Source organism: Bos indicus, chromosome 1, assembly GCF_029378745.1.
Source record: "Bos indicus isolate NIAB-ARS_2022 breed Sahiwal x Tharparkar chromosome 1, NIAB-ARS_B.indTharparkar_mat_pri_1.0, whole genome shotgun sequence".
Taxonomy (NCBI): Eukaryota; Metazoa; Chordata; class Mammalia; order Artiodactyla; family Bovidae; genus Bos; species Bos indicus.
The window spans coordinates 88,578,572-88,603,951 of NC_091760.1; the positions used below are offsets into that span (position 1 = coordinate 88,578,572).

Below are 25,380 nucleotides of genomic sequence, written 5' to 3' on the forward strand. Positions count from 1 at the left end.
TGGCAGAAAATAAGAACATTACTGTCATCATAGTAGAGAGAGTCAGCAGTAATCAAAAATCGTAGAATGTACTCGGATGCTAAGTTATGCATGGGAGCAAATTAACCTCAAAATCTTAGTGGCTTAACAGTACTGTGGTTATTTTTCACTTGATCAGTCAATTGTGGGTCCACTGACTTTCCAGGGTAGCTCTGACCCAAACAGGGACTCAAGAATCTAGTTTGCTTCTGTATTGTGACTGTTCTCTCAAAACCTGGCATCCAAATTGGAGGATCACATACTGGCTCTTAAAAACTTTGAGTTAGAAGTGACTGCAGCCATGAAATTAAAAGACGCTTACTCCTTGGAAGGAAAGTTATGACCAACCTAGATAGCATATTCAAAAGCAGAGACATTACTTTGCCAACAAAGGTCCGTCTAGTCAAGGCTATGGTTTTTCCAGTGGTCATGAATGGATGTGAGAGTTGGACTGTGAAGAAGGCTGAGTGCCAAAGAATTGATGCTTTTGAACTGTGGTGTTGGAGAAGACTCTTGAGAGTCCCTTGGACTGCAAGGAGATCCAACCAGTCCATTCTGAAGGAGATCAGCCCTGGGATTTCTTTGGTAGGAATGATGCTAAAGCTGAAACTCCAGTACTTTGGCCACCTGATTCGAAGAGTTGACTCATTGGAAAAGACTCTGATGCTGGGAGGGATTGGGGGCAGGAGGAGAAGGGGACGACAGAGGATGAGATGGCTGGATGGCATCACTGACTCGATGGACGTGAGTCTGAGTGAACTCCGGGAGTTGGTGATGGACAGGGAGGCCTGGCGTGCTGCGATTCATGGGGTCGCAAAGAGCTGGACATGACTGAGCGACTGAATTGAACTGACACACATTATTTTCTTTCCCAGCCCAAAGTCAATCACAAGGGTCATTTAACTGCAAGTGTCTAGGGAAATGTGGAGTAGCACATGCTTATTTGGTGAGCAGGATAGGACCTTGCATTGCTTCTTCTTCAAGTATAAGTCTTATTTTTAGGAAGGTGCAAAATAGCAACAACCTTTCAATAACATTTACTTTTTATTTTATTGGCTCACTCAATGTTGAACGTTGTCTTTTCTCCATTTTGGAATATTGCAAATCAAGATATGAGCAATTATGGATATATCTTTTCATGGACATTGGTTTTATTGACTTGTGTAAATATCTAGGAGTGAAATGCCAGAGTCTATAGGCAGTATATTATTAAATTTATAAGAAATGGGAGAACTGTTTTTGTTGGTTGTATCATTTTACTCTCCTACCTGTGGTTTATGAGAGTGTCAGTTGTTCCATATCCTAGCCAACATTTGTTACTGTCAGTCTTTTTCATTTTAACTGTTTTTCCCTGGTAGCTCAGATGGTAAAGCATCTGCCTACAATGCGGGATACCCAGGTTCGATCCCTGGGTCGGGAAGATCCCCTGGAGAAGGAAATGGCAACCCACTCCAGTACTCTTGCCTGGAAAATCCCATGGACTCAGGAGCCTGGTAGGCTACAGTCCATGGGGTCGCAAGAGTCGGACACAACTGAGTGACTTCACTTGACTTCAAAATAGCTTGAACCTTAGTGTGACTTAGGGGGATAAAGTCAGAGTAACTACACAAAATGATCCATCTTTTAGTGGTTTTTACAAAAAAAACCCCACACAAATTGTAAAGAAAAATCACTAAAAATTGTAAACAAAGATGAAATAATTAAAGCTGCCTTGGAATTAATTTCAGAATTCTTGCGGACAATGATGCTATGGAATAGGAGAAAGTTTGATGATGATTTGGTACTGTAGATTCTGCTAAAATATGTTTTGCTTCAAAAATTGGTATCCAAGCTGAAACAATTGAACTTTTAAAAATAAACTGTTGAAGGACCCCTTTTTATATGCTCAAAACTTGTACTCAAACATGTTGAAGACAAACATTGATCTAACCTCTCACTGATTTTTGTTTACAATGTTTGTGAATTCATGTTTATCTGCAAAGTACAAACAAAAATATTTTCAACAAGATGATTAGTTTTTAGTGAACAGAATAGCAACTGAAAAGATTAATAAATGTGGTGAAATTTATCAGATATAAAGTTGGAAGGTGCTTATTTTCTGAATTTATTAGTTAATACTGCAGCATTTATTGAAAGCATTTCACCTGAAAAAAACTGCCTTTTTGCTTAGTATGTTTAACAGGATGGTAAAAATGATCACTTGTGAATGTTTTTACTGAAAAAAATACTATAAAATGCTTAGACATAAACCTACAAGTACAAGTAAAAGACTTGTTTGTACTCAGAAAACTATGATGCTGATGGAAGAAATTGAAGACAACACAAACAGATGGAAAGATATACTGTGTCCATGGATTGGAAGAATTAATATTGTTAAAATGACAACACTACCCCATGCAATCTACAGATTTAATGCAATTTTTTCATGGGATTCACCAGGCGAGAATACTGGAGTGGGTTGCCATGCCCAGGGGATCTTCCCCACTCAGGGATCAAACCCACGTCTCCTGCGTTGCAGGCAGATTCTTCACTGCTGAGCCACTAGAGAAGCTCAAAGTATGTATGCATAAACAGAAAATTAATTCAGAAAAACTGTTAGTTGTCTACCTAGGCATGATGAGTTATTCTCCTTAAAGGGCCTGCATACACTAGCTTTGGGTGATTGCTAAGCAACCATTGTATTAATTAAGTCATTTCTAGAAAAGAGTCAATTTGGTTTGTCCTTGGTAGTATTGGATGGTGTGTTTCAGCCAAAGAAACTGCCTTAATTTCCTGCAGTATTTGCCTACTACTAGGGTACATCTTCAGAGAAGTCAATGGCACCCTACTCCAGTACTCTTGCCTGGAGAATCCCATGGACGGAGGAGCCTGGTAGGCTGCAGTCCTTGGGGTCCCGAAGAGTCGGACACGACTGAGCGACTTCACTTTCCCTTTTCCCTTTCATGCATTGGAGGAGGAAATGGCAACCCACTCCAGTGTTCTTGCCTGGAGAATCCCAGGGATGGTGGAGCCTGATGGGACAGAGTCGGACATGACTGAAGTGACTTAGCAGCAGCAGCAGCAGGGTACATCTTGCTATAAATAGGTCTCATTGACATTTTAATTACAGTAAGTCCCCTACATATGAACAAGTTCCATTCTGACAATAAGTTTGTAAGTCCAACAAAGTTAGCCTTAGGTACCCAAAGAACACAGTCAGCTATATAGTAGTGTACTGTAATAGGTTTATAATACTTTTCTAATAATATATAAAAATAAACAAAAAGAATAAAGAAAACATTTTAAATCTTACAGTACACTACCTTGAAAAGTAAGGTAGTACACTATAATAGCAGCCATACAGGGCCTGGCATCCAGTGAACAGACAAAAAGAGTTACTGACTAGAGGAGGGAGAGGAGGTGGGAGATGGAAGAGCTGAAAGATCCTCAGCAATAGGAGTTGGAGCACAAGCTACAATTTCACTCAAACTTGAGGTTGACGGAACCCATGTTGGCATCTTTGGAAAGCTCTCAACTTGAAGGCTCATATATAGAGGACTTACTGTAATGCTTAAAAAATAAGCACACAATGTTGTGAATGTACTTAGTGGCACTGAACTAACAGTTAAAAATGGTCAAAATTTATGTTATGAATATTTTACCCCCAAATAGTCCTATGGAAAAATTTACAAGTTAACAGAATTTTAACATTAATACTTGGCTCAGCTCATCTCTCAATGTCAACCCTGAATGTGCTGAGGTTGACTGTGAAAGGATGTGACATTATAGCCTTAGCCAATCTCTTCCTAGCCTTTCTTGTCATGCAGGTGAGGTTGAGGGTGGGGTGGGGAGTGGTGGTGTGCCAGAGAAGGTCTCTCAGTTCAGTTCAGTCACTCAGTCGTGTCCAGCTCTTTGCGACCCCATGAATCGCAGCACGCCAGGCCTCCCTGTCCATCAGCAACTCCCAGAGTTCACTCAGACTCACGTCCATCGAGTCAGTGATGCCATCCAGCCATCTCATCCTCTGTCGTCCCCTTCTCCTCCTGCCCCCAATCCCTCCCAGCATCAGAGTCTTTTCCAATGAGTCAACTCTTCGAATCAGGTGGCCAAAGTACTGGAGTTTCAGCTTTAGCATCACTCCTACCAAAGAAATCCCAGCTCCTTCAGAATGGACTGGTTGGATCTCCTTGCAGTCCAAGGGACTCTCAAGAGTCTTCTCCAACACCACATCTCTTGCCAGTTCTGCTGTTACGTAGAGGGCAAGTCTGCGTACATGTTTTCTTGTGTGATTGGAGACCTCTGAGTTGGCAGCAGCTCGCTATTCTTCCTTCATCCTGGAGAAAGGAGCAGTTTAAAGGTTCTGTCGCAGCAGGTGGGACGATCCTGGATATTCTGGCAGCTCCCCTCTGCCACTCTTAGCAGGCAATCAGCGGACGGAGGGCAGGGCTGGAATGAAAAAGGCTTTGGATCTCAGTGACAGGAGATGAAAGTTGCGAAAACTCTGCCCAGGTTTCTGCTCTGGATCAACTTTCCAGGTTATAGGATGAACAAACTCTTAAGACTGGCGGTGGTGCGTCCTCCCTGGGACTCGTGCCTTTGTCCCCCACGCCGGCTCAGAGCCGCTGCGCTCACAGTCCCGGCACCTGCCGGGTGTGCACCCCACCCTCCCGGCGTGCTGGAGCCTCCGCCGCCGCCGCGGGCCCTGCTCCACCAAGCACATGCGCACTGGCGACGCCGGGCCGGCGCCTTCAGTCTCCTCCTCCGCCGCCTCCCGATTCCGCAGTCACTTCCTGCAGCTGTTTCCCTGTGGGTCCGTTTGGACTGACTTTTGACAGTCAGCCTTCAGCTGTGGAGGGGGCTCTGCCCGGCCAGCCGAGAAAGTTACGCGGAGGGAGGCGGAGTAGAATCGGGCCGAGCCAGGCGTGGAGGACGGACGGCGGCGGGCGTCCGGGGCAGGCGCGGCGCCCAGACTCCCGGCGCGTCCCGGGGGTTCCGGTAAGTGCGGGCGATCGCGAGCCTCGGGGCATTTAGGACATTTAGGAGCACCAGAGCGACCAGGCTAGCAGTTCCTTTCCGGTGCGGTCTTTCCACCTGCCCTCCACGTGACCGGCTTGCGGTGCTTTTATTTATCTGTTTGTTTTTAAAGCATTTCACGTGTACTGTTTGGATCCTCTAGCAGTGGAGCTGCCTTGGCCCTAGCGCTTGCCCCCGCCCCGTGGGAGACCCGGGATTCCATCTTTCGTGATGGCATCCTCATGGGTGCGTGAGTGCGTGTGCGTGTATGTGTGTGTGTGCGTGTATGTATGTATATGTGAGTGCGCTCTCTTGTGTATGCATGCACGTTTTAGAAATGTAAGATATATGTGGGCGATGCTGAAGTATATGTAGCTCTGATTCAAATATGTGAAAGGTTTCCTAGGATTCGGGCCAGTCATAACTGAGACTGGAGAACATTCACCAGTTCACCAAGGCCTCTTCTTCCCCAGGTTCTTTCGTTCTTTTGGGTCTTCCTTCTGTGATATACCTTACAACTGATTATTGTTTTATTTTCCTCTCTCATTCCTTCTCGCTGTGTTCTGATGACCTCTGAATAATGCTCACCGTCTTTCCCTCATTTTCGGAATTCCCAGTTACAGACTTACCTAGTTTCCTGAGGTGCTAGTAACCTGTTCTCTTATTGTCTTTCCTTTCCTCCGAAGATTTCTCCAAATGAGAAAGTGGTTGTCTTTAATGCAGTATGTGAAGAGTAGGCCCTAGTTCGATCATGAAAACTATGCTATATGATCATTCCTTTTCTTTAAACAGGGTAGACTGAGAAGCTTTGATTTTCTTTATTGTCCCCTCAACTCTTTCCATACCAGGACATTAACCACCATAAATCCTTCATTTATGCTACTTCAAGCATTAAATTGAATGGCTTTTATGATCTGAGGAATATTTTATTTACATCAGGCGTCAAGTTAGTTTCTTTTAATTTAATGCAGTAGTTGAACAGACCTGAGTCCTATATGCTTTGAATCTCTTTATATTCCACCATATCTGCTTTCACTGAAGGCTTTGTTTTTAGATTTTTATTTTATGCTAGTTTTTTTTTTTTTTTTTGCAAGTATAGTAATACCTGATGTAATTGTCTTGTATAGATACTTTTGGGGGAGTTGACATCATTTTGATTGTTAAATATTACAAGAAAGAATTTTGGACTATCTAGGTATTCTTTAAACATTAAAAGGTAAAATGTGATAGTGGGTAAGTTTGTACTGTATGAGAATTTTTTCTTCAATTCAGGAGATTTTATCAGGCCTTTATTATGATGGAAGCCTGTAGACCACGCTGGGGGAGACACATGCTGGTATTTCCTCAAGTGGGAGTGAACTTTTATAAAACAAGTCCAGACATGTCTAGGCCATTGGTAACATTTGATTTTCTCTTTATATTGTGTATTTCCTTTATCAAGATGTTTTAACATCCTCCTCCATCATTTATCTCTGAGCTGGCAGCTTGTCATTGGCACTTTGGTATCCTTTTGTTTCTGTACAGGTGGTATATGTAGTCTTTTAATATTACTAATTGTCATGATTAGGTAGTTAAAATTTTTAAAAAGGGGTCTTTGTCCCCGTAGTTTTCTTTTTTAAAATATCCGTATTTGCCTTTGCTTTCTGAATGTCTTTACTTGGTTTAATTGAGAGGAATAATGTGATTATAGAGAACCTGACTTTTTAAATGTTCTAAATCTGTATTGCTTTTTAAAAAATATTCTCAGAGGTATGGACAGCATATTTCTGCTTGAGAATAAAATAACATTGTTTTTCTAAATATTATGCTTATTCAACAATATGCTTATATGCTTATATCAACAATATATGCTTATATTCAACAATAAGAAATATTGTTGAATACTATGACTAATGATGTATGTACTTTGCCATTTAGTACATTATTTTCCCATTGCACTGATAACCTCTCCTGCTCTAAGAGCCTGAATTTAGTACAAAAACTGTTATTTGGTTGAAATTTACAGGTGTAGATACTTATTAAATGTGGTAAAAGAGATTTAACTTTTCAAAATTGTTCTTGGTTGATTTCAGTAAATCTATTATCATAAAACCTATACTTTTCTATTGCAGATGGAAAATTTTGGCACTTAAAATAGCTATGTTCTATTGACCAAAAAGAGGTTTTAATAGTATTGAAAGTGGAAGGAATAGAGGATTTTGAGATAAGGATTTTAATTTGGGTCAGTTAGAATCGTGGGAACTCAAAGCGCATAGTGTGGTTCATTTTGAGATACTCAGGGTTAGGGGCTTCCCTCATAGGTCAGTTGGTAAAGAAATCACCTTCAATGCAGGAGACCCCATTTTGATTCCTGGATCAGGAAGATCCACTGGAGTAGGGATAGACGCACTCCAGGATTCTTGGGCTTTGCTTGTGGCTCAGCTGGTAAAGAATCCGCCTGCAGTGCAAGAGACCTGGGTTTGATCCCTGGATTGGGAAGATTCCCTGAAGAAGGGAAAGGCTACCGACTCCAGTATTCTGGCCTGGAAAATTACCTACATCAAATAGTGCATGAAGTAAGCGTCCAGTGGGGTACTGGATCATACTGCCAGGGCCCCAGTATAATTCTAGTTCCTCAGTCTTTTCAACTATTTGCTTTCTCTTATAGTCTCTATTGTTTCCCTCAGAAAAACCCAGTATGTTCCAATCCCAGTTCAGTTTTACCTGTTTCTCCTGCCTCTGACCCAGATGGCAACTTCTAATCTTGAGTATCTCAAAATGAACCACACTATGCGCTTTGAGTTTCCACGATTCCAATTAACCCAAATTAAAATCCTTATCTCAAAATTTACTCTAGAGAGAGAAATAAAATACTCTGATTTTATAGGAGATTAATGAATCAATCTAAGGCTACATGAGGTGGGGTCTTCAACTTGAGCCTGTGGGGCACAGGCATGTAATATGAATAGAAGCAGCAGGCTGAGTGGGCACTTGAGGCGGCCTAGAGAAGACAAGCTTGGGTACCCAGGACAGTGCCTCTCAATACTCACTAGCTATTGTTGCCCATGTAGGACTATGGTCCAAGTGTTGTCAGATCCCCCTTTTATCAAGAGGAGCCACAAATCTTTTGATTTTGAAATGTTGACAACCAATTCAATTTAAAAATGAAAGCAAAATGAAACACTGTGTATTCCAAACAGAGCACATCTGTGGCTGCATGTGGCCTTCAGGTTGTTTGCAACCTCCACTTTGAAGATTCAAATCAATTTTTTTGGTATTACTAGTTGATCAGAAGGTACATGTTTATTTATTTTTGTCACATTTAGTGACTCAAGAGTTTTTCCAAGATATTAGAGTATATGTCTAATATTAGCTATTAGATATATAGAGTTCCTGGATAGTTAAGCTAGTTCTAGAAGTGTTTGCAGTAGTTTGAACAGTGACACTCTTGATTTCACTGTTTTTGATATTATTTGGATGCAAAGATAGTTTGCATGAAAAGGGGATATTTGCTAAGGTTCTCTGCTGGTGGGATTTTTTTTTTTTTTGTCTATGTATGATTATCATCAAGAGTGTTTTAAGTGTGCCTGAGGGAAGGGGTCTGGACTGGGTGACCTTTGATGTTCATTTCAGTCATGTGACTTTTAGATTTAATTAGCCATGGATGCAATGCTATTAATGTTCATGGGCCAGAGGGACTGCAGTTGGAACTGTGCCAGGCAAAATCAAGCCAAATCCATAAAGCTCTTCTCAGTGGAAGAGTGTTGTGTCAATGTGGATTAACAGATGGGGGAAGTGAGGGAATGAGGGAAAAGAAAGGGAGTCCCAGAGATAGTTTAGAGAAGTAGAGGAAGGAACCTATGATGTGGTCATTTACATATCATATTGCTGATGACACATTTTTAAGTTTTTTTTTTTTTTCAATATTTGCTGTTGATTCAGATTTGAAGACCTGACTTCTCCTCATCCTTTGGATGATGCCCAAGGCTTTTCTACCCAATGATCCTCTTGCAACACGCCGGGCTTCCTCCGCCTAAGCGGCCCTCATCCTCTCCTCCTATGTCAGTGGCCGCCAGGTCTACAGGAGCCTTGCAGCTTCCACCGCAGAAGCCTTTTGGGCAGGAGGCTTCCTTGCCTTTGGCTGGAGAAGAAGAGCCACCTAAGGGAGGGGAACAAGACACTGCCCTGGAGGAGCTATGTAAGCCCCTGTACTGCAAGCTCTGCAATGTCACCTTGAACTCAGCGCAGCAAGCCCAGGCTCATTATCAGGTAAGGGAAGAAAAGAAAAATCAAGCATCTAGTGGGAGAACATTTCAGGGCTCTGCCCAATTCACAGGTGTCTATGAAATGACCATTTGTGTCTGGAATAATACAATGGCTAAGTGTTTGGCTAAAAGCACAGTGTTGCTACTTTAAAAGAAAACATCACTTTTCGTGGAATGGGATTTCTTTCAACTTCCTACACTTAGCTGTGTGGCATCAGTTTACCTGGGGTTTTGTGTGCGTGTGTGCTCAGTTGCTTCAGTCACGTCTGACTCTTTGTGACCCTGTGGACTGTAGCCCTCTGGGCTCCTCTGTCCAGGGGATTTTCCAGGCAAGAATACCAGAGTGAGTAGCCATTCCTTTCTCTAGGGGATCTTCCTAACCCAGGGATGGAACCCACTTCTTTCACATTTCCTGCATTGGCAGACAGATTCTTTACCACTGGTGCCACCTGGGAAGCCATCTGTTGTTTTAGGCAAATAAAATCACCTATGCATGTTTGAACCTGTGGTCCTAAGGAGATCAGTTGTTTGAAGTATTGTGTACCATACTCAATTCAGTGTTAAAATTGTCTGAAAGAATTAGTTTTATAAATATTCTCTTCCAGCTAATGCAGTTTGTATCAGTTCAGAATATTCTTTGTCTATGAATCTTAAGCTTTTCCTTTTGACCTCTGTCACTGCTAAGGAAAACACAGGTATGTTTCTTGATTGTTTTCTGTATATAAAATTATGTCCTCTTTTTTTTTTGAGAAAAGAGATCTAAGAAGCCATTGAGGCCAAATGCCATTGAATGAAAATATGTTTTCTGGGTCATATTGATTTGACTATTTATTCTCTGCATGAATATCTGAAATAATAGGACAGTATGGTAGAAGGATATTTGTTAGGAAGATGTTTCTCCTGTTGTGCCTCTGTAACTTCCTTCAAGTTTTTATTTACTCTGGGTGTAAGTCTTTGCTGTTCTTTTTAGGGCTGATCTTCAAGGTGGCTAATTGCGTCGCTTCATGATTGTACATCAGAGACATTTTAATGGTGAATTGTATGGAGTTCCTGTTGTTGGCTTGATTTTGCCCTCCAACGCAAAGAGTTAATTATATCATCCGATATTGGCATGTCGCTGTTGCTCCTTGACCAGTGTGTTCGTCGCTCTGTCGTGTCCGACTCTTTGATCATTATTGGTTCATAAAAGCCTCTTCTGGATTTATCTTACGTTTCTTTCTTTCCCCACCCCCCACTCTCATCCCCTCTGTGTATCACTTCCCATGACAGTGGTTTGACACGGCTTCTTCTTTTGCCAGTTTTACTTTTCGGTTGTGGCCTGTTAGGATGATCCATGTCAGATTCAACTCACAGTGCTATTAACAGCTTTGTCTTCATTTGTTTCTGTGGCATGTTTGGTCTTATGGCCTACGACTCATGGAAATCAAGCCTGGTTTCTAAAGTTTTGATTTTTTGCTGTTTAAACCATTAACTTGGGAGCAAGTTAATTGTGTGTCATATACACATGTAAGTACCATTTACAGAAAAGTTGTCTGCTTTCATGAGGGAAAACTCTTGGGCAATATGTAATTTAAATATATGTGCATGGATTGTACATACACCTCCTGCCTTTTTCCTTCCTAATATCTCTTTGTGACAGTGATGGATGCTTCTGGTTATGCATAGAGTTCAATTTGATCAGAGTCATTGGATTATAAGGCTTAAACTAGATAAGAAAGAGAACCAGAATTTATTTAGGTTTTTTTCTTTTCTTCTACACTTGTGTGTATGTGTGCTCTGAACTTTTTAGCTGATGAGTAATATATACTTAATTTCAGCTTCCTTGGTGATACAGTGAATATATGAATTAGAAAATATAAGAAAATGGAATTAAATTTTAGATAATCAGAATTTTTAAGTAGAAAAGTTGGAGAAGGACAGCCTGTTCTAGAAACAATTTAAGCAGCCAAGAACTGAGGAAAAGTAGAGTAGAGAAGAAGCAAACTGGTACCTAGAGAGTGGAACCTAATAGAAAACAACAAGTTTGAGTGTAATAAAAGCCAGTTCTTAAGAGCTCAGAAGCAAACATTTGAATGAAACCAGTGTTACTGCTAATTCTTAGGGGAAGAAGTTTTCTTCCTCTAAGAAACAAAGCAAGCTGTTCATGTATAAAAGTACAGAGCAGTTTCATTAGGATAGCATACTGCTAAGTCACTTCAGTCGTGTCCGACTCTGTGCGACCCCATAGAGGCAGCCTACCAGGTTCTGCCGTCCTTGGGATTCTCCAGGCAAGAACACTGGAGTGGGTTGCCATTTCCTTCTCCAATGCATGAAAGAGAAAAGAGAAAGTGAAGTCGCTCAGTCGTGTCCGACCCTCAGTGACCCCATGGACTGCAGCCTTCCAGGCTCCTCCATCCATGGGATTGTCCAGGCAAGAGGACTGGAGTGGGGTGCCATTGCCTTCTCCATAGGATAGCATAGAAGAAAGCTAATCCAGAAATGAAATCTGGATGGATTTCAACCTGAGAGAAATGTCAGCATGCGAGAGTGTGGATCAAAGGGTAGATCAGAATAATAAATAATCTGAGTGTGAACACAACATATGTGGGTGCACCAACATAGGAAAAAAGCATAGAAATGTTATCCTGAAAGATACATCAAAGACTATACCAAGGGTACACGAATAGGCTGTGATTTAGGAAGTCTTCTAGAGACAAGGGTAAAACTAATGAGTGAGGCTTACTGAGGACCAGAAATGGGCAGAATAGCAATGATTGTACACTGATACAGCAAGGTGGCTGATGAGATGATGGAAATAAAGTTCTATTTCAACTCTAAAACATGCTTTGTAATTTTTTAATACTGACTGGTACCAAGACCACAGATTCATTATGTGTGAGATAAAATGGATCAGTGGTAGCCTATTTATAAGCTAGAAACACATTCATGTGAGGTAATAAATCACAGTTGATTACATTACTCAAAATGTTTTAGTCAGTTGATGCCATTGTTGAAATGTCAAAGTTTCAAATTGCCCAGGGTATTGTAAACAGCCTTCAGTCTGGTTTGTGTGGTGTTACGGTAGAGACTGACCATATCATGCTCCAGTAATCCAGGACACACAATGGAAACTGCTCAACAAATACTTCCCTTTAAGCTCACTGAGATTTTCCCCTGCCATCCTTGTGTTCCTAAGCTGGGGCTGCCTTAGTGATGACCCATGCACATCAGTGGTCATCACAGATTTAGTTCTATTCCTAGGACTTTTTAACCCAGTCAGCTTGCTTCAAAATAACGCTTTGCTATTGTTTCATTTTTAATGATGGTACATATTTTTGTGGTCTCAAAATGATGACTTTAGTTATAATTTAAAGTAAAACCTTTGGAGGAAAAATATGTATTCATTTTATTAAAATCTGTCTGTAGGCTTCAGGTGACTTAGGGTAAGCCAGACATGGAGCAACATAATACTGTTTCAGCAGCATAATTGCCCAGAGGAAGAATCACTTTAGGATAGAAGGTCATTAATAGAAATGTAAAAAGCAAAAAGCATTAGATAAATTTTGCTAAGGCCTCTACATTTTGAAATAACATCAACCATTTTTTCCTGTTAATTCATGTAACTCATTTGAAAAAGAACTAGTTATTCAAGGTACATTTTAAAAATCTGTCATCAACATAGATTTCTATTCATAATATTTAGTAGCCAAACAACAACCTACCATAGTAAGTAGATTAATTTGAAAAACACAGAACACAGGGCAAAAAAGTAGTTCTAGAATTGAAATACATAAGGTAGTGACCTTAATTCATAATTCAGAGGATACAGCTGATGTTATCCCCAAATTTAAAGTACTGATTTTGGCACATACATTTTTACGTTGATCACCCAGCTTTGGATGATGCCAGCTTTGGATGGCATAATCTCTAATGTCAGCTAATGTTTATGTTTTTCGCTCCCCACCCCCCCCCATCCCCCCCCCCCCCCCCCCCCCCCCCCGCCAGATTTCCCATTTGATTGTTTTCCAGTTGAACTTGCAGTGTACTGAGAGTGGTCAAAATAAACTTTGTTGGTGGATAGAAGCTCTCTGTGACCCTGTTAGCTGGATCTCACCATCTTTCTGCTTCCCTGTCGCATCCTGCCTACATCTTGCACGCTTAGTCACTCAGTCATGTCTGACTCTTTGTGACACAGGGCAGGCGGATTCTTGACTGCTGAGCCACCAGGGAAGCCCCCTCCCTACCTGGTTTCTTTGCATTTCACAATAGATATCCTTTCTTCTTTACAAGGCTGATTCCTCACCCTGTGCTCGGGATTTCATCACCTGTCATCCCTTCTTTACCTCAATCAGATTAAAAACATGCTTAGGTTTTTTCCCCCATGTCAATAAAAATAGCGACAAAAACCTTTCCTTTCCTTTTAATTCCTCTTGTTAGCAATCTTTCTTTTCTTCTGTCCTTAAGAGTTCTGCTGGATATACTTGTCTTCTTCAAGTTTTCATTTCCCTACCCACCATACTCTGGTTTCCATTCTAGTATTCTAGTGAAATGGTCCTTTTCAAGGCTATCTGTGACATTAGAGGTGAAATCTAGCTCCTTCTCACTTAGCCTCTTTGTAGCATTTGCACTGGTAACAGTTTACTCCTTAAAACATTCAAAGATATTTTTCTCAAAATAATGCCTATAGAATAAAGATTTATAATGAAAAGCAGTAATCACCTGTTCTCACTTCCACAGCTATGCCCTACCTTTTCTTCTCTATTCTTCTTTCTGCCTCCCATCTTGGGTTGGCTCTAGTTTTATTTTGACAACATCAAGTTTTATAACATTTTTGTTTATTCTATAATCAGATTAAGTTTCCTATGCTTGATATTTGCAAGTTGACTTGAATTGTTAAAAATTGATATTTAGCTTTTGTATTATTAGTAGGGAAATGTTCAGTGCAAAGCTATTTATTTCTTTCTGTTTCCAATGTCATGGTTCCACACCACTTAAAAGAGATGTTCAAATGGATAGCTCTTTCTTGAAAGTCACCAGTTCCTCAAAATCATTCCCTTTTAGTTTCCTTCAGATGTGTATTATAACTTTGAAATAGCTTTTTGTTTTTCCCTGAGTTTCTCACACTTTCTTAAAAAAAATAGAAGATTCTTATGCCTTAAAAAAATCTGCTGCTGCTGCTGCTAAGTTGCTTCAGTCGTGTCTGACTCTGTGCGACCCCATAGACGGCCTCCTACCACGCTCCTCTGTCCCTGGATTCTCCAGGCAAGAACACTGGAGTGGGTTGCCATTTCCTCCTCCAGTGCATGAAAGTGAAAAGTGAAAGTGAAGTCGCTCAGTCCGTCCATGGGATTTTCCAGGCAAGAGTACTGGAGTGGGGTGCCATTGCCTTCTCCGTAAAAAAAATCTACTAGCTTCTTAATCTTTCTTTTTATTGTTTATAATCCATTTCACTTATCTTCATGAAACCCACTGATTGCTTGTTCTAATTTGAACCAGATACTTTACATTTGGATCATGACTTCATTGTGTATCTTTTTTTGTTTCCAGTAGTTTTTCATTGCTTTCATTTCCCCCCTTCTTTTTGTTACATGATATATCTTTATCATATCCTCATTTTCCCCTCCAAACTCTTGATCACTCTATGTATTGTGTGGAATCTCCTTTTTGCCCCCAGATCCTTCTGTCTTCTTGCTCCATTCTCAACTGGTTGCCCTCTGAGTTTGCTGCACAGCTGTTAGTTTTGAATTTTTCTTCATTGCTCTATGGCTTAGGTTGCCATTTTCTAAATATGCATGTTTTCCTTTTTTTATCCTGTTTTGTTGGAGTACATCTTCACATTACTTGAAGGAAGAAAGGATAAATATAAATGTAAATTACAGCACATTTCTCTCTCTTTAAAGTGAAGTAGTAATGAGTGGAAAATAATATTTTTCTGAGACACCTTTGTGTGTCTAAAAATGTCTGTATTAGAACTTCATACTTGACAGTTTGGTTCCAGGTTGACTATTATTTTCCTAAAAGGTTAAAAGCTATACCGCATTGTGTGTGCATGTATACCTGTGTGTTTTGTTTTGTTTTGGTCTTCCTAGTGTTGCTGGAGAGAAATCTTATTCAGATTCTTTTTCTCTTGTGGGTGACCCACTTTAATTTTGGGCTTTTTTTCCCTGGAAGTTTTTCGGCTTTCTTTTTTATCCTTGGTATCTAAAATTTCAGAGTGATGGGTGTGTTTCGGTCTGGGTCTTCATTCATCTGTCCCTGTCAGCCCTAGAGGATCCTTTCAGTTTGCATACTCTCATTTCTCTTGAGCTCTGGGGAATTTTCTTTGATATGATTTCCTTGATAATATTCTTCTCTATATTTCTCTTTTTTTCCCCTGGTAATTCTATTAGCACTATCTTGGATTAGCTGGATTGATTCTTCATATTTCTTATTTCTCCCTTTTATTGAATTTCTGAGAGGTATTCTTGAATTCTAATGCTGTGTTGAATATTTTTAATTTTGATAATCATATCTTTAATTTTTAGGGGTATATTGATTTATTATTTTCTTTTCTAGCATCTGTTTTATAGGATATTAGTTAATATATCATGGGGTCAGACTAGTGTTCAAGTTCTAGTACGAAATACTCACTAGATGTATGGTATTGGAAATATACCCTAATTTCTCTATGCCTCATGAAGATGGTGATGATAATGATGATACTTATCATACCTGCAAGTTAGTAGGTATAAAATATTTAGGACAGCTCCTAGTACTTGAGTGAGTCCTTAATTGTGTTTAGTTGTCCTAAGGTGCAATGGAGCAGGGTGGTTTGGACTCTGGAACAAGAGTGTTCTCATTTCTGGCATTTACTTGTGGCTTTGGGCAACTTTTATTTTATTTTATTAACTTCTAAATGTGAATAGTTTTATTGTATAAAACGCTTCTTAAAAATTTCTGCATGCACCTCATCAGATTCCCCCAATATTAATATTTTATATACCTAAAGTATAGTTATCAAAATCAGGAACTCAATACTGATAACAACAATATTATCTGCTCTACAGACTGTTTTGTTGTTCAGTTGCTAAGTCATGTTTGACCCTTTGTGACCCCATGGACTGTAGCACACCAGGCTTCCCTGTCCTTCACCATCTCTCAGAGTTTGCTCAAACTCTTGTCCATTGAGTTGGTAATGCCATCCAACCATCTCATCCTCTGTCGTCCCCTTCTCCTTCTGCCTTCAATCTTTCCCAGGATCAGGGTCTTTTCTAGTGAGTTGGCTCTTTGCATCAGCGGGGCCAGAGCATTAGAGCTTCAGCTTCAGCATCTGTCCTTCCAATAAATATTCAGGGTTGATTTCCTTTAGGATTGACTGGCTTGATCTCCTTCCATTCCAGGGGAGTATCAAGAGTCTTTGCCAGCACCATAATTCAAAAGCATCAATTTTTCGGTGCTCAGCCTTCTTTATGGTCCAACTCTCACATCCGTACGACTACTGGAAAAACCATAGTTTTGGCTATACAGACCTTTTACATTTCATCAATTGTTTACTAATGTCCTTTCTCTGGTTCAGGGATTCAATCCTAGATAAATTTTTGCATGTAGTGTTATGTGTTCTTTAATGTGGATGGGTTAAATTTTTCTATGCTTTTTACTGTCTTGCAGTTTTTGAGAAGTTGTTTTGTAGAATGACCCAATTTGGGTTTGTTTGTTGTTTTCTTATGATTGAATTCAGGTTATGTGGGGTTTTTTTTTTGGACAGGAATACCACAGAACTGATGTTGTGTCTTTCCCATTTTTTCATATTGGAAAGGACTTGATGTGAATATTTCCATCACTGCTGCTGTTCACTTTTGATCACTGATTAAGGTGGTGCCTGCTGGGGCTCTCCTTTGTAAAATTACTGTTTTTCTTCTTGTGTTTAATAAGTATCATATGGGGAAACACCTTGGGACTATGTGAATATTTCTCATTCTATTTTTACATAGTGATGTACATAATAGTGATAATAGCATCTATTAATGATTTTTCCCTGCAGTAATTATTACCGTGGTGTTTGCCAAATGGTGATTTTTCTGCTTCAATCATTCTTTCTATATTTATAGTTAGAATTTTACTTTAATGAAGAACTTTCCCAAATAATTAGTATCACTATGGATTGTAGATTCTTATATTAATTCAGGGATATAAATACTTACTATAATTTATTTTGATGTATTCACTGTCTCACATTTGACCAGTGTGTTTCCCTTCAGGCTGGTGCTTATATTCATTTGACATGTCCCCATTATTTTTGGTGTAGTTCCTTACTTTCTGACAGTACAAAGTATTCCAGGATTTTTTGGTACCTTCCCCATGTCAACCATTTCTTCAAGGAGCCAGTTTTTTTTTTTTAAATTGGAGAATGGTATTTAGAGACCAAAATCTGAGTGTTGGGTGTGCCTTTTGGTACTCGAGTGTCATTGCTTCTAGATCTTCTTATGATAGAGCTAGTTATATATGTTTCATTATACACAGCACACACATTCACACACACGCACACGTACATACTCACAGTACACATAAAAATAGTTCTGGGATTGATAATCTATGTCCTTTTGGAAAATAAGCATGCTAACGAGAGGATAATATTTATGTCTTGTTCTTTTGGTGTCTAGCATTATAGTGTGTAGTCAAAATACTGTTTTACAAAATTACTTAGGTTACAAAGATGCTGCTCTGCTAGTGTTGTCCTTTGTAAAGTTATTGTTTTTCTTTTTGTGCTTGGTAAGTATTATGGGAGAGATACTTTCAGACTGACTATGTGAATAGTTTTTTCCTTCCCTCCTCCTTTGGTGTGGTCATGTGATTTTTTCATACAGTTAGGCTTATTTCTGTTTGTACTTATTTCACTTTGGGTCTTCCCCAATTCTTGTTGACTTTGATTCTTTTTCTAAGCCTGTAGAATGTTAATATAGTTCTAAAAGTCAGAATCATACAAAAAGGTGTATTTATTTAGAGTTTTAATTCATTTTTATTGGAGTAGAGTTGCTTTACAATGTTGTGTTAGTTTCCACTGCACAGCAAGGTTAATCAGCTATATGTATACATATATCCCTCTTTCTTGGATTTCCTTCCCTTCCAGGTCGCCACAGAGCACTAACAGAGTTTCCTGAGCTATACAATAGGTTCTCATTAGTTATCTCTTTTATACTTAGTATCAATAGTGTATGTATTTCAATCCTAATCTCTCAATTCATCCCACACCCCCGCTCCCCACCTGGTCTCCATATGTTTGTTCTCTACACCTGTGCAAAAGGTATATTTAGAAAGGTGTCACATTATATCATCCCTTGTACTCCTTTTTCATTTTCTCCTCATTTACACTATTTTATATGATTTTACCAACCTGTTCAGTTATTTACTGTTTTACTACCTGATTTGTCCGTTTTTAATGGTATCCCAACTGTTGCCTATTACAGAATCAATGAGCTTATTCTACTTTCCTTTTCCCATTTTTGTTGCATTATTTCCATTGTGTCATAATGTATAATATTTAAACATTAATCTTTCACTGTCATCTTCACCTTTTTAGTGTTTGATACAGTTCAGTTCAGTCTCTCAGTCGTGTCCAACTCTTTATGACCCCATAGACTGCAACATGCCAGGCTTTCCTGTCCATCACCAACTCACAGAGCTTGCTCAAACTCATGTCCATTGAGTTGGTGATGCCATCCAACCATCTCATCCTCTGTCGTCCCTTTCTCTTCCTGCCTTGCCTTCAGTCTTTCCCAGGATTGATCAATTTAGACACCTGAAAATAACATCAGTCTTTTTGGTGGTTTCCCCAGTCATTTCTTGGGTGAATGAAGTGTTAATAGATTTTTCAAGGGTGCCTTTTAAGTACTGAATTCCTAAGGTCTTGTGTATTTAGAAATATTTTTTATAGTCTTCACATTTGATACAGGAATAGTTGGCTGGGCATAAAATCCATGGTTCACACCTTTATTTTTTAAAAAAGGCTGTTCCATTATTGCCTTGCTTTGTGTATTGTGGACGCCATTCTAATTCCTTAACCTTTGCAAGTTATTTGATTTTTGCCTGGAGAGTTTAAGAGGACTTTTTTTTTTTTCTTTTCTTTGAAGTCTCATACAGTTTAAAAGATCGACTGGAGATTTGATTGTTCTGGGTTAATTTTCCCAGATACCTGGCATGCCTTTTCAATATGTAGATTCGGATCTTCATTTACTTTTGGACAATTTTAGACACTTTTGAACAATTATAGTTTCAAATGTTAGTTCTGTTTGATTGTTTGATTTTGCTTTTCTTCTCTGGGGACTCCAGTTCTATATAAGTCATTCTTTCTTGTCTTCCACTTCTATTGCTTCCTCTCTTGACCCTTTACATTTTTTAATTTTTATCATTTTTATTTTCTTGACTGCTTTTCCGTCTTTCATCAATGCCTCTTACTACATTTCATTTGAGTCTATTCTTTGACAGTTGGGTTTACTCCTCATTTTGGATATAAGTACTTTTTACTTTCTAGAATTTAATTATCCTTCTTTTCATTTCTCATTATATTTTGCCTAATTTTTCTTTGTACAATTTGAATTCCTATTTCAAGGTGATTTTTTTTTATATCCCCAAGTTTTGTTTGAATATATATTTAATTCTGTTTGGAGTGTTGTTTTCTTTTGTTTCTTTTTGTTTGTTTTGGAGGTGTAATTCATTTGCTGAGATGTATTTTTTTGGTAACTTTGTGTAGAATTGATTTCTTTTTGTGTATTTAGTATGTGGGTTTTGGGTAGTTTATGAGATTCATAATTCAGTGGCAACCTCTTCTATCACTGTAGCAAAGTCCAGTTCTTTAATAATTTTTTTTTTTTATGGTGGTCCGGAGAGTGTTTGTATGTCCTCTGATTTTTTTTTAAAAATTCACTTTTGACTGCACTGGGTCACTGTTGCTGTGCAAGGGCTTTCTCTAGTTGTGGTGAGCAGGGGCTACTCTCTAGCTGTGGCACGCAAGACCCAGAATGTGCGGGCTTCGGTAGTTGTGGCTTGTGGGCTCCCGAGTACAGGCTCAGTAGTTATTGCACATGGGCTTAGCTGCTCTGAGGCATGTGGAATCTTCCTGGACCAAGGATTGAACCTGTGTCTCCTACAATGGTAGGCAGATTCTTTGCCACTGGACCACCTGGAAAGTCCTGTCGTCTGAATTTTGCTTTGTTCTTTTTTGTCCTGAGGATGCTGACTTTTCCCATTGCTTCTCTTCCTCTTCACCTGCTTGTTGCCAAAGGGTGCTGCTCCCCTCCTTTTTGCCTTTTTCTCTTCTAAAAGCCACTTTGAAGATAGCCACTTCAGATCCTGTGTACATTTAAGTCCCTGTCTAGCAGTCGGTGACTGGATCATGCTTTAATATTTATAAAATTGGGGGATTTACTTTTTCTGGTGGTGGTTATAAAGCAATCTTAGCTTTATAATCTAGCTGCAAGCTCCTTCTCTGTGTCCTTCGGTTGTTGTTGGACTGCTCTCGCTTACTGGGAAGGCTTGTGGCAGGAGCATGAGTGATTACTCATTGGGATTTGATGTCTTTTCTTTTTTACTTACTGTTATTTTGGAGTCTGGGCATTCTGTGGCTTCTAGTTGTATGGAGGGCATGGATTTTGTGTTTTGTCTTTCTTATTGTTCTGTGTTGTTTGTGGAGGATGTATGGAGAAACGCAAATCTAGGCAGCCTCTATGGAGCTATCTGAAAACTCTTGGGTAAATGATTAACTCATTGAACTTAGTTTCCTAATGTGTAAAATGGGGACAGCAATTTTACCTACTTGATAGAGATTTCATGATGGTTAAATGAGATAATATTGATAAAGTGTTTAGAACACTACCTGTCACATGAGTGCTCAAAATTGTTAGTCGCCATTGTTATCATTAATGTATGGATGCGATATTTGCTCAAATACTGCTGTAGATACTGGTTTGGAATTAAATGCCTGATACTATCTAAGGTTGATCCCTCCTGTAATCCTGTGTACCTCATTTTCTTCTGCCTTTTTATGGACTGTGGTTCTGTAACTGTGGTATAGGTCCTGCATATCTGTTCTTTTGTTTTAGTGACTTCCTCCTGTTGCCATGCAAACAAGCCTAAGCCATCTTAAATTTTTTTTCCTACTGATTCATTTCCCCTTCTAACTCTGTACTCTGTTTCTCTGCTCCATGTTGTAGTAGAACTTGTCCGTATAGCTGCCTGTATTATACTGGTTGTCTCCATTTTCACCTCTCCCATTCTTTCCCTTCATGTGGTCTTTTATCCCCCACTACTCTACTGAAGTGGTTCTTACCAAGGTTATTCTTTATATCTGTTATATCTGTATCTTTTCAAATCCACTGTTACTTCTCTGTGCTGACCTGGTAGAACCATTCCTTTTTTTGTTATTGCTGTTTTAAAATCATTTTGAAGCCCCTCAGATACAAAAAATATTTGAAATAATATAATGGACATGTGTATTTGTCATGTAGCTTCTAGAATGAAAAGCTAGAGTCATCTAGCTTCAGTTCAATTGAACTTGTGTCCTTTCCCAACTAAGCTGCTCCTATCTGAAAGGTCAGTTTTCATTCCAGTCACAAAAAAAGGCAATGCCAAAGAATGTTCAAACTACCACACAGTTGCACTCATCTCACATGCTAGCAAAATAATGGTCAAAATTCTCCAAGCTAGGCTTCAACAGTATGTAAATAGAGAACTTCCAGATGTTGTAGCTGGATTTAGAAAAGGCAGAGGAACCAGAGATCAAATTGCCAATATCTGCTAGATCACAGAAAAACTAAGAGAATTCCAGAAAAAACATCTGCTTCTGCTTCACTGACTACACTAAAGCCTTTGACTGTGTGGATCACAACAAACTGTGGAAAATTATTCAAGAGATGGGAATACCAGACACCTTGCCTACCTCCTGGGAAATCTGTATGCAGGTCAAGAAGCAACAGTTAGAAATGGACATGGAACAACGGACTGGTTCCAAATTGAGAAAGGAGTACGTCAAGGCTGTATATTGTTACCCTGCTTATTTAACTTATATGAGGAGTACATCATGCAAAAGGCTGGGCTGGATGAATCACAAGCTGGAATCAAGATTGCAGGGAGAAATATCGACAATTTCAGAAATACAAATGATACCACTCTAATGACAGAAAGAGAAGAGGAACTAAAGAGCCTCTTGATGAAAGTGAAATAAGAGAGTGAAAAAGCTGGCTTAAAACTCAACATTCAAAAAGCAAAAATCGTGGCATCCGGTCTCATCACTTCATGGGAAATAGATGGGGAAACAATGGAAAGAGTGACAAAATTTCTTTTCTTGGGCTCCAAAATCACTGCAGATGGTGACTGCAGCTGTGAAATTAAAAGACACTTGCTCCTTGGAAGAAAAGCTGTGGAAAGCCTAGATAGCATATTAAAAAGTGGAGACATGACTTTGCTGACAAAGGTCTGAATACTCAAAGATATGGTTTTTCTAGTAGTCATGTATGGATGTGAAGGTTGGACCATAAAGAAAGCTGAGTGCCAAAGAACTAATGCTTTTGAACTGTGGTGCTGGAGAAGACTCTTGAGAGTCCCTTGGATGGATAGCAAGGAGATCAAACCAGTCAATCCTAAAGGAAATCAGTCCTGAATATTCACTGGAAGGACTGATGCTGAAGTTGAAGCTCCAGTACTTTGGCCACCTGATGGGAAGAACTAACTTATTGGAAAAGACCCTGATACTGGGAAAGATTGAAGGTAGGAGGAGAAGGGGATGACAGAGGATGAGATGGTTGGATGGCATTGCTGGCTCTTGGTTGGATGGCATCACCAGCTTGATGGACATGAGTTTGGATATGAGTCTGGAAGTTAGTGATGGAGAGAGAAGCCTGGCATGCTGCAGTCCATGGGGTTGCAGAGTTGGACACGACTAACTGACTGAACTGATCTGAACTGAGCTGCTTTTATGCTCCCAGATGTAGCCACTATACTAAATTGGTATTTTTGTCCCCCACCTCCCCTCCCACCACTTTTTTGTATTTTTGCTACATATATATCTTCCTACATAAAATGTAGTGGTTTCATATTTTAATGCTCACATTAAAGTGATTATGCCTACATATCTTCTTTTCCAATATGTTCTTTTTATTCAGGATTTTGTTATAAGAATCTTTTTTGTTGTCACACAGGGCCTAGTATTTGTATTTTAATCATAGTATAGTGTTACATTGTATAAACAGACTACAGTTTATCCATTATCCTGTAGTTGGACTCCTAAGTTGTTTCCACTTTTCAGTGGTTACAAACAGTCCTTCTGTGAACAGTCCTCATAGGTCCGTTAGTCAGTTTGGTCAGACAGTCATGTCAAAGTGTCCTGTCTGACTTTTGGCAACCCCATGGACTGCAGCACACCAGGCTTCCCTGTTCATCACCAACTCCAGGAGCTTGCTCAAACTCATGTCCATCGAGTCTGTGATGCCACTGAATCATTTCATCCTCTTTCTCATCCTCTTTTTTCTCCTGCCATCAGTCTTGCCCAGTATCAGGGTCTTTTCAAATGAGTCAGTTCTTCCCATCAGGTGGCCAAAGTATTGGAGCTTCAGCTTCAGCATCAGTCCTTCCAATGAATTTTCAGGACTGATTTCCTTTAGGATTGACTGGTTTGACCTTGCAGTCCAACGGACTCTCAAGAGTCTTCTCCAACACCACAGTTCAAAAGCATCAGTTCTTCAGCACTCAACTTTTTTTATGGTCCAACTTCCACATCCATACATAACTACTGGAAAAACCATAGCTTTGACTAGATGGACCTTTGTCGGTAAAGTAATGTCTCTACTTTTTAATATACTGTCTAGGTTGGTCATAGGTTTTCTTCTAAGGAGCAAGCATCTTTTAATTTCATGGCTACAGGCACCATCTGCAGTGATTTTGGAGCCCAAGAAAATAAATTCTGTCACTGTTTCCATTGTTTCCCCATCTATTTGCCATGACGTGATGGGACTGGATGCCATGACCTTTGATTTTTGAATGTTGAGTTTTAAGCCAACTTTTTCACTCCCCTCTTTCACTTTCATCAAGGGGCTCTTTAGTTCCTCATCACTTTCTGCCATATGACTAGTGTCATATGGTGCCACTGATGACAGGTTATTGCTATTTCTCCTTGCAGTCTTGATTCCAGCTTGTGCTTTATCCAGCCTGGCATTTCGTATGATGTACTTCTGATATAAGTTAAATAAGCAAGGTGGTCATATACAGCCTCGACGTACTCCTTTCTCAATTTGGAACCAGTCTGTTGTTCCATGTCCAGTTCTAGCTATTGCTTCTTGACCTGCAGACAGATTTCCCAGGAGGCAGGTAAGGTGGTCTGGTATTCCCACCTCTTGAAGAATTTTCCACAGTTTGTTGTGATCCACACAGTCAAAGGCTTTAGTGTAGTCAGTGAAGCAGAAGTAGATGTTTTTCTGAAATTCTCTTGGTTTTTCTGTGATTTAGCAGATGTTGGCAATTTGATCCCTAGTTCCTCTGCCTTTTCTAAATCCAGCTAGAACATCTGGAAGTTCTCGATTCACATACTGTTGAAACCTAGCTTGGAGAATTTTGAGCATTGCTTTGCTAGCGTGTGAGATGAATGCAACTGTGTGGTAGTTTGAGCATTCTTTGGCATTGCTTTTCTTTGGGATTGGAATGAAAACTGACCTTTTCCAGTCCTGTGGTCACTGCTTAGTTTTCCAAATTTGCTGGCATATTGAGTGCAGCATTTTCACAGCATCATCTTTTAGGAGTTGAAATAGCTCAACTGAGATTCCATAACCTCCACTAGCTTTGTTTATAGCGATGCTTTCTAAGGCCCACTTGACTTCACATTCCCGGGTGTCTGGCTCTAGGTGAGCAATCACAGCATTGTGGTGATCTGGGTCATTCAGATATTTTTTAGTATAGATCTTCTGCATATTCTTGCCACTTCTTCTTAGTATCTTCTGCTTTTGTTAGCTCCATACCATTTCTGTCCTTTATTGTGCCCATGGAAAAAGCAAGAGAGTTCCAGAAAAACATCTATTTCTGCTTTATTGACTATGCCAAAGCCTTTGACTGTGGGGATCACAATAAACTGTGGAAAATTCTGAAAGAGATGGGAATACCAGACCACTTGATCTGCCTCTTGAGAAAT

At 39.6% G+C, this 25,380-nt stretch overlaps 1 protein-coding gene across 3 annotated transcripts in view; it reads left to right on the plus strand.

Moving 5' to 3' along the window:
• Positions 1-4,737: 4,737 nt before the first annotated feature.
• The window catches only part of ZMAT3 (zinc finger matrin-type 3), a 38,824-nt gene continuing 18,181 nt past the window's right edge, over positions 4,738-25,380 (plus strand). For 2 of the 3 annotated variants that reach the window (XM_019959439.2, XM_019959445.2), the window contains exons 1-2: positions 4,738-4,992; positions 8,932-9,258. In XM_019959439.2, the coding sequence (XP_019814998.1) occupies positions 8,989-9,258 (270 nt within the window). In that variant the 5' untranslated portion in view covers positions 4,738-4,992; positions 8,932-8,988. Of the gene's footprint in view, positions 4,993-5,091; positions 5,257-8,931; positions 9,259-25,380 lie in introns of those variants that run through there. The other variant, XM_070791646.1, reaches the window with a different exon arrangement.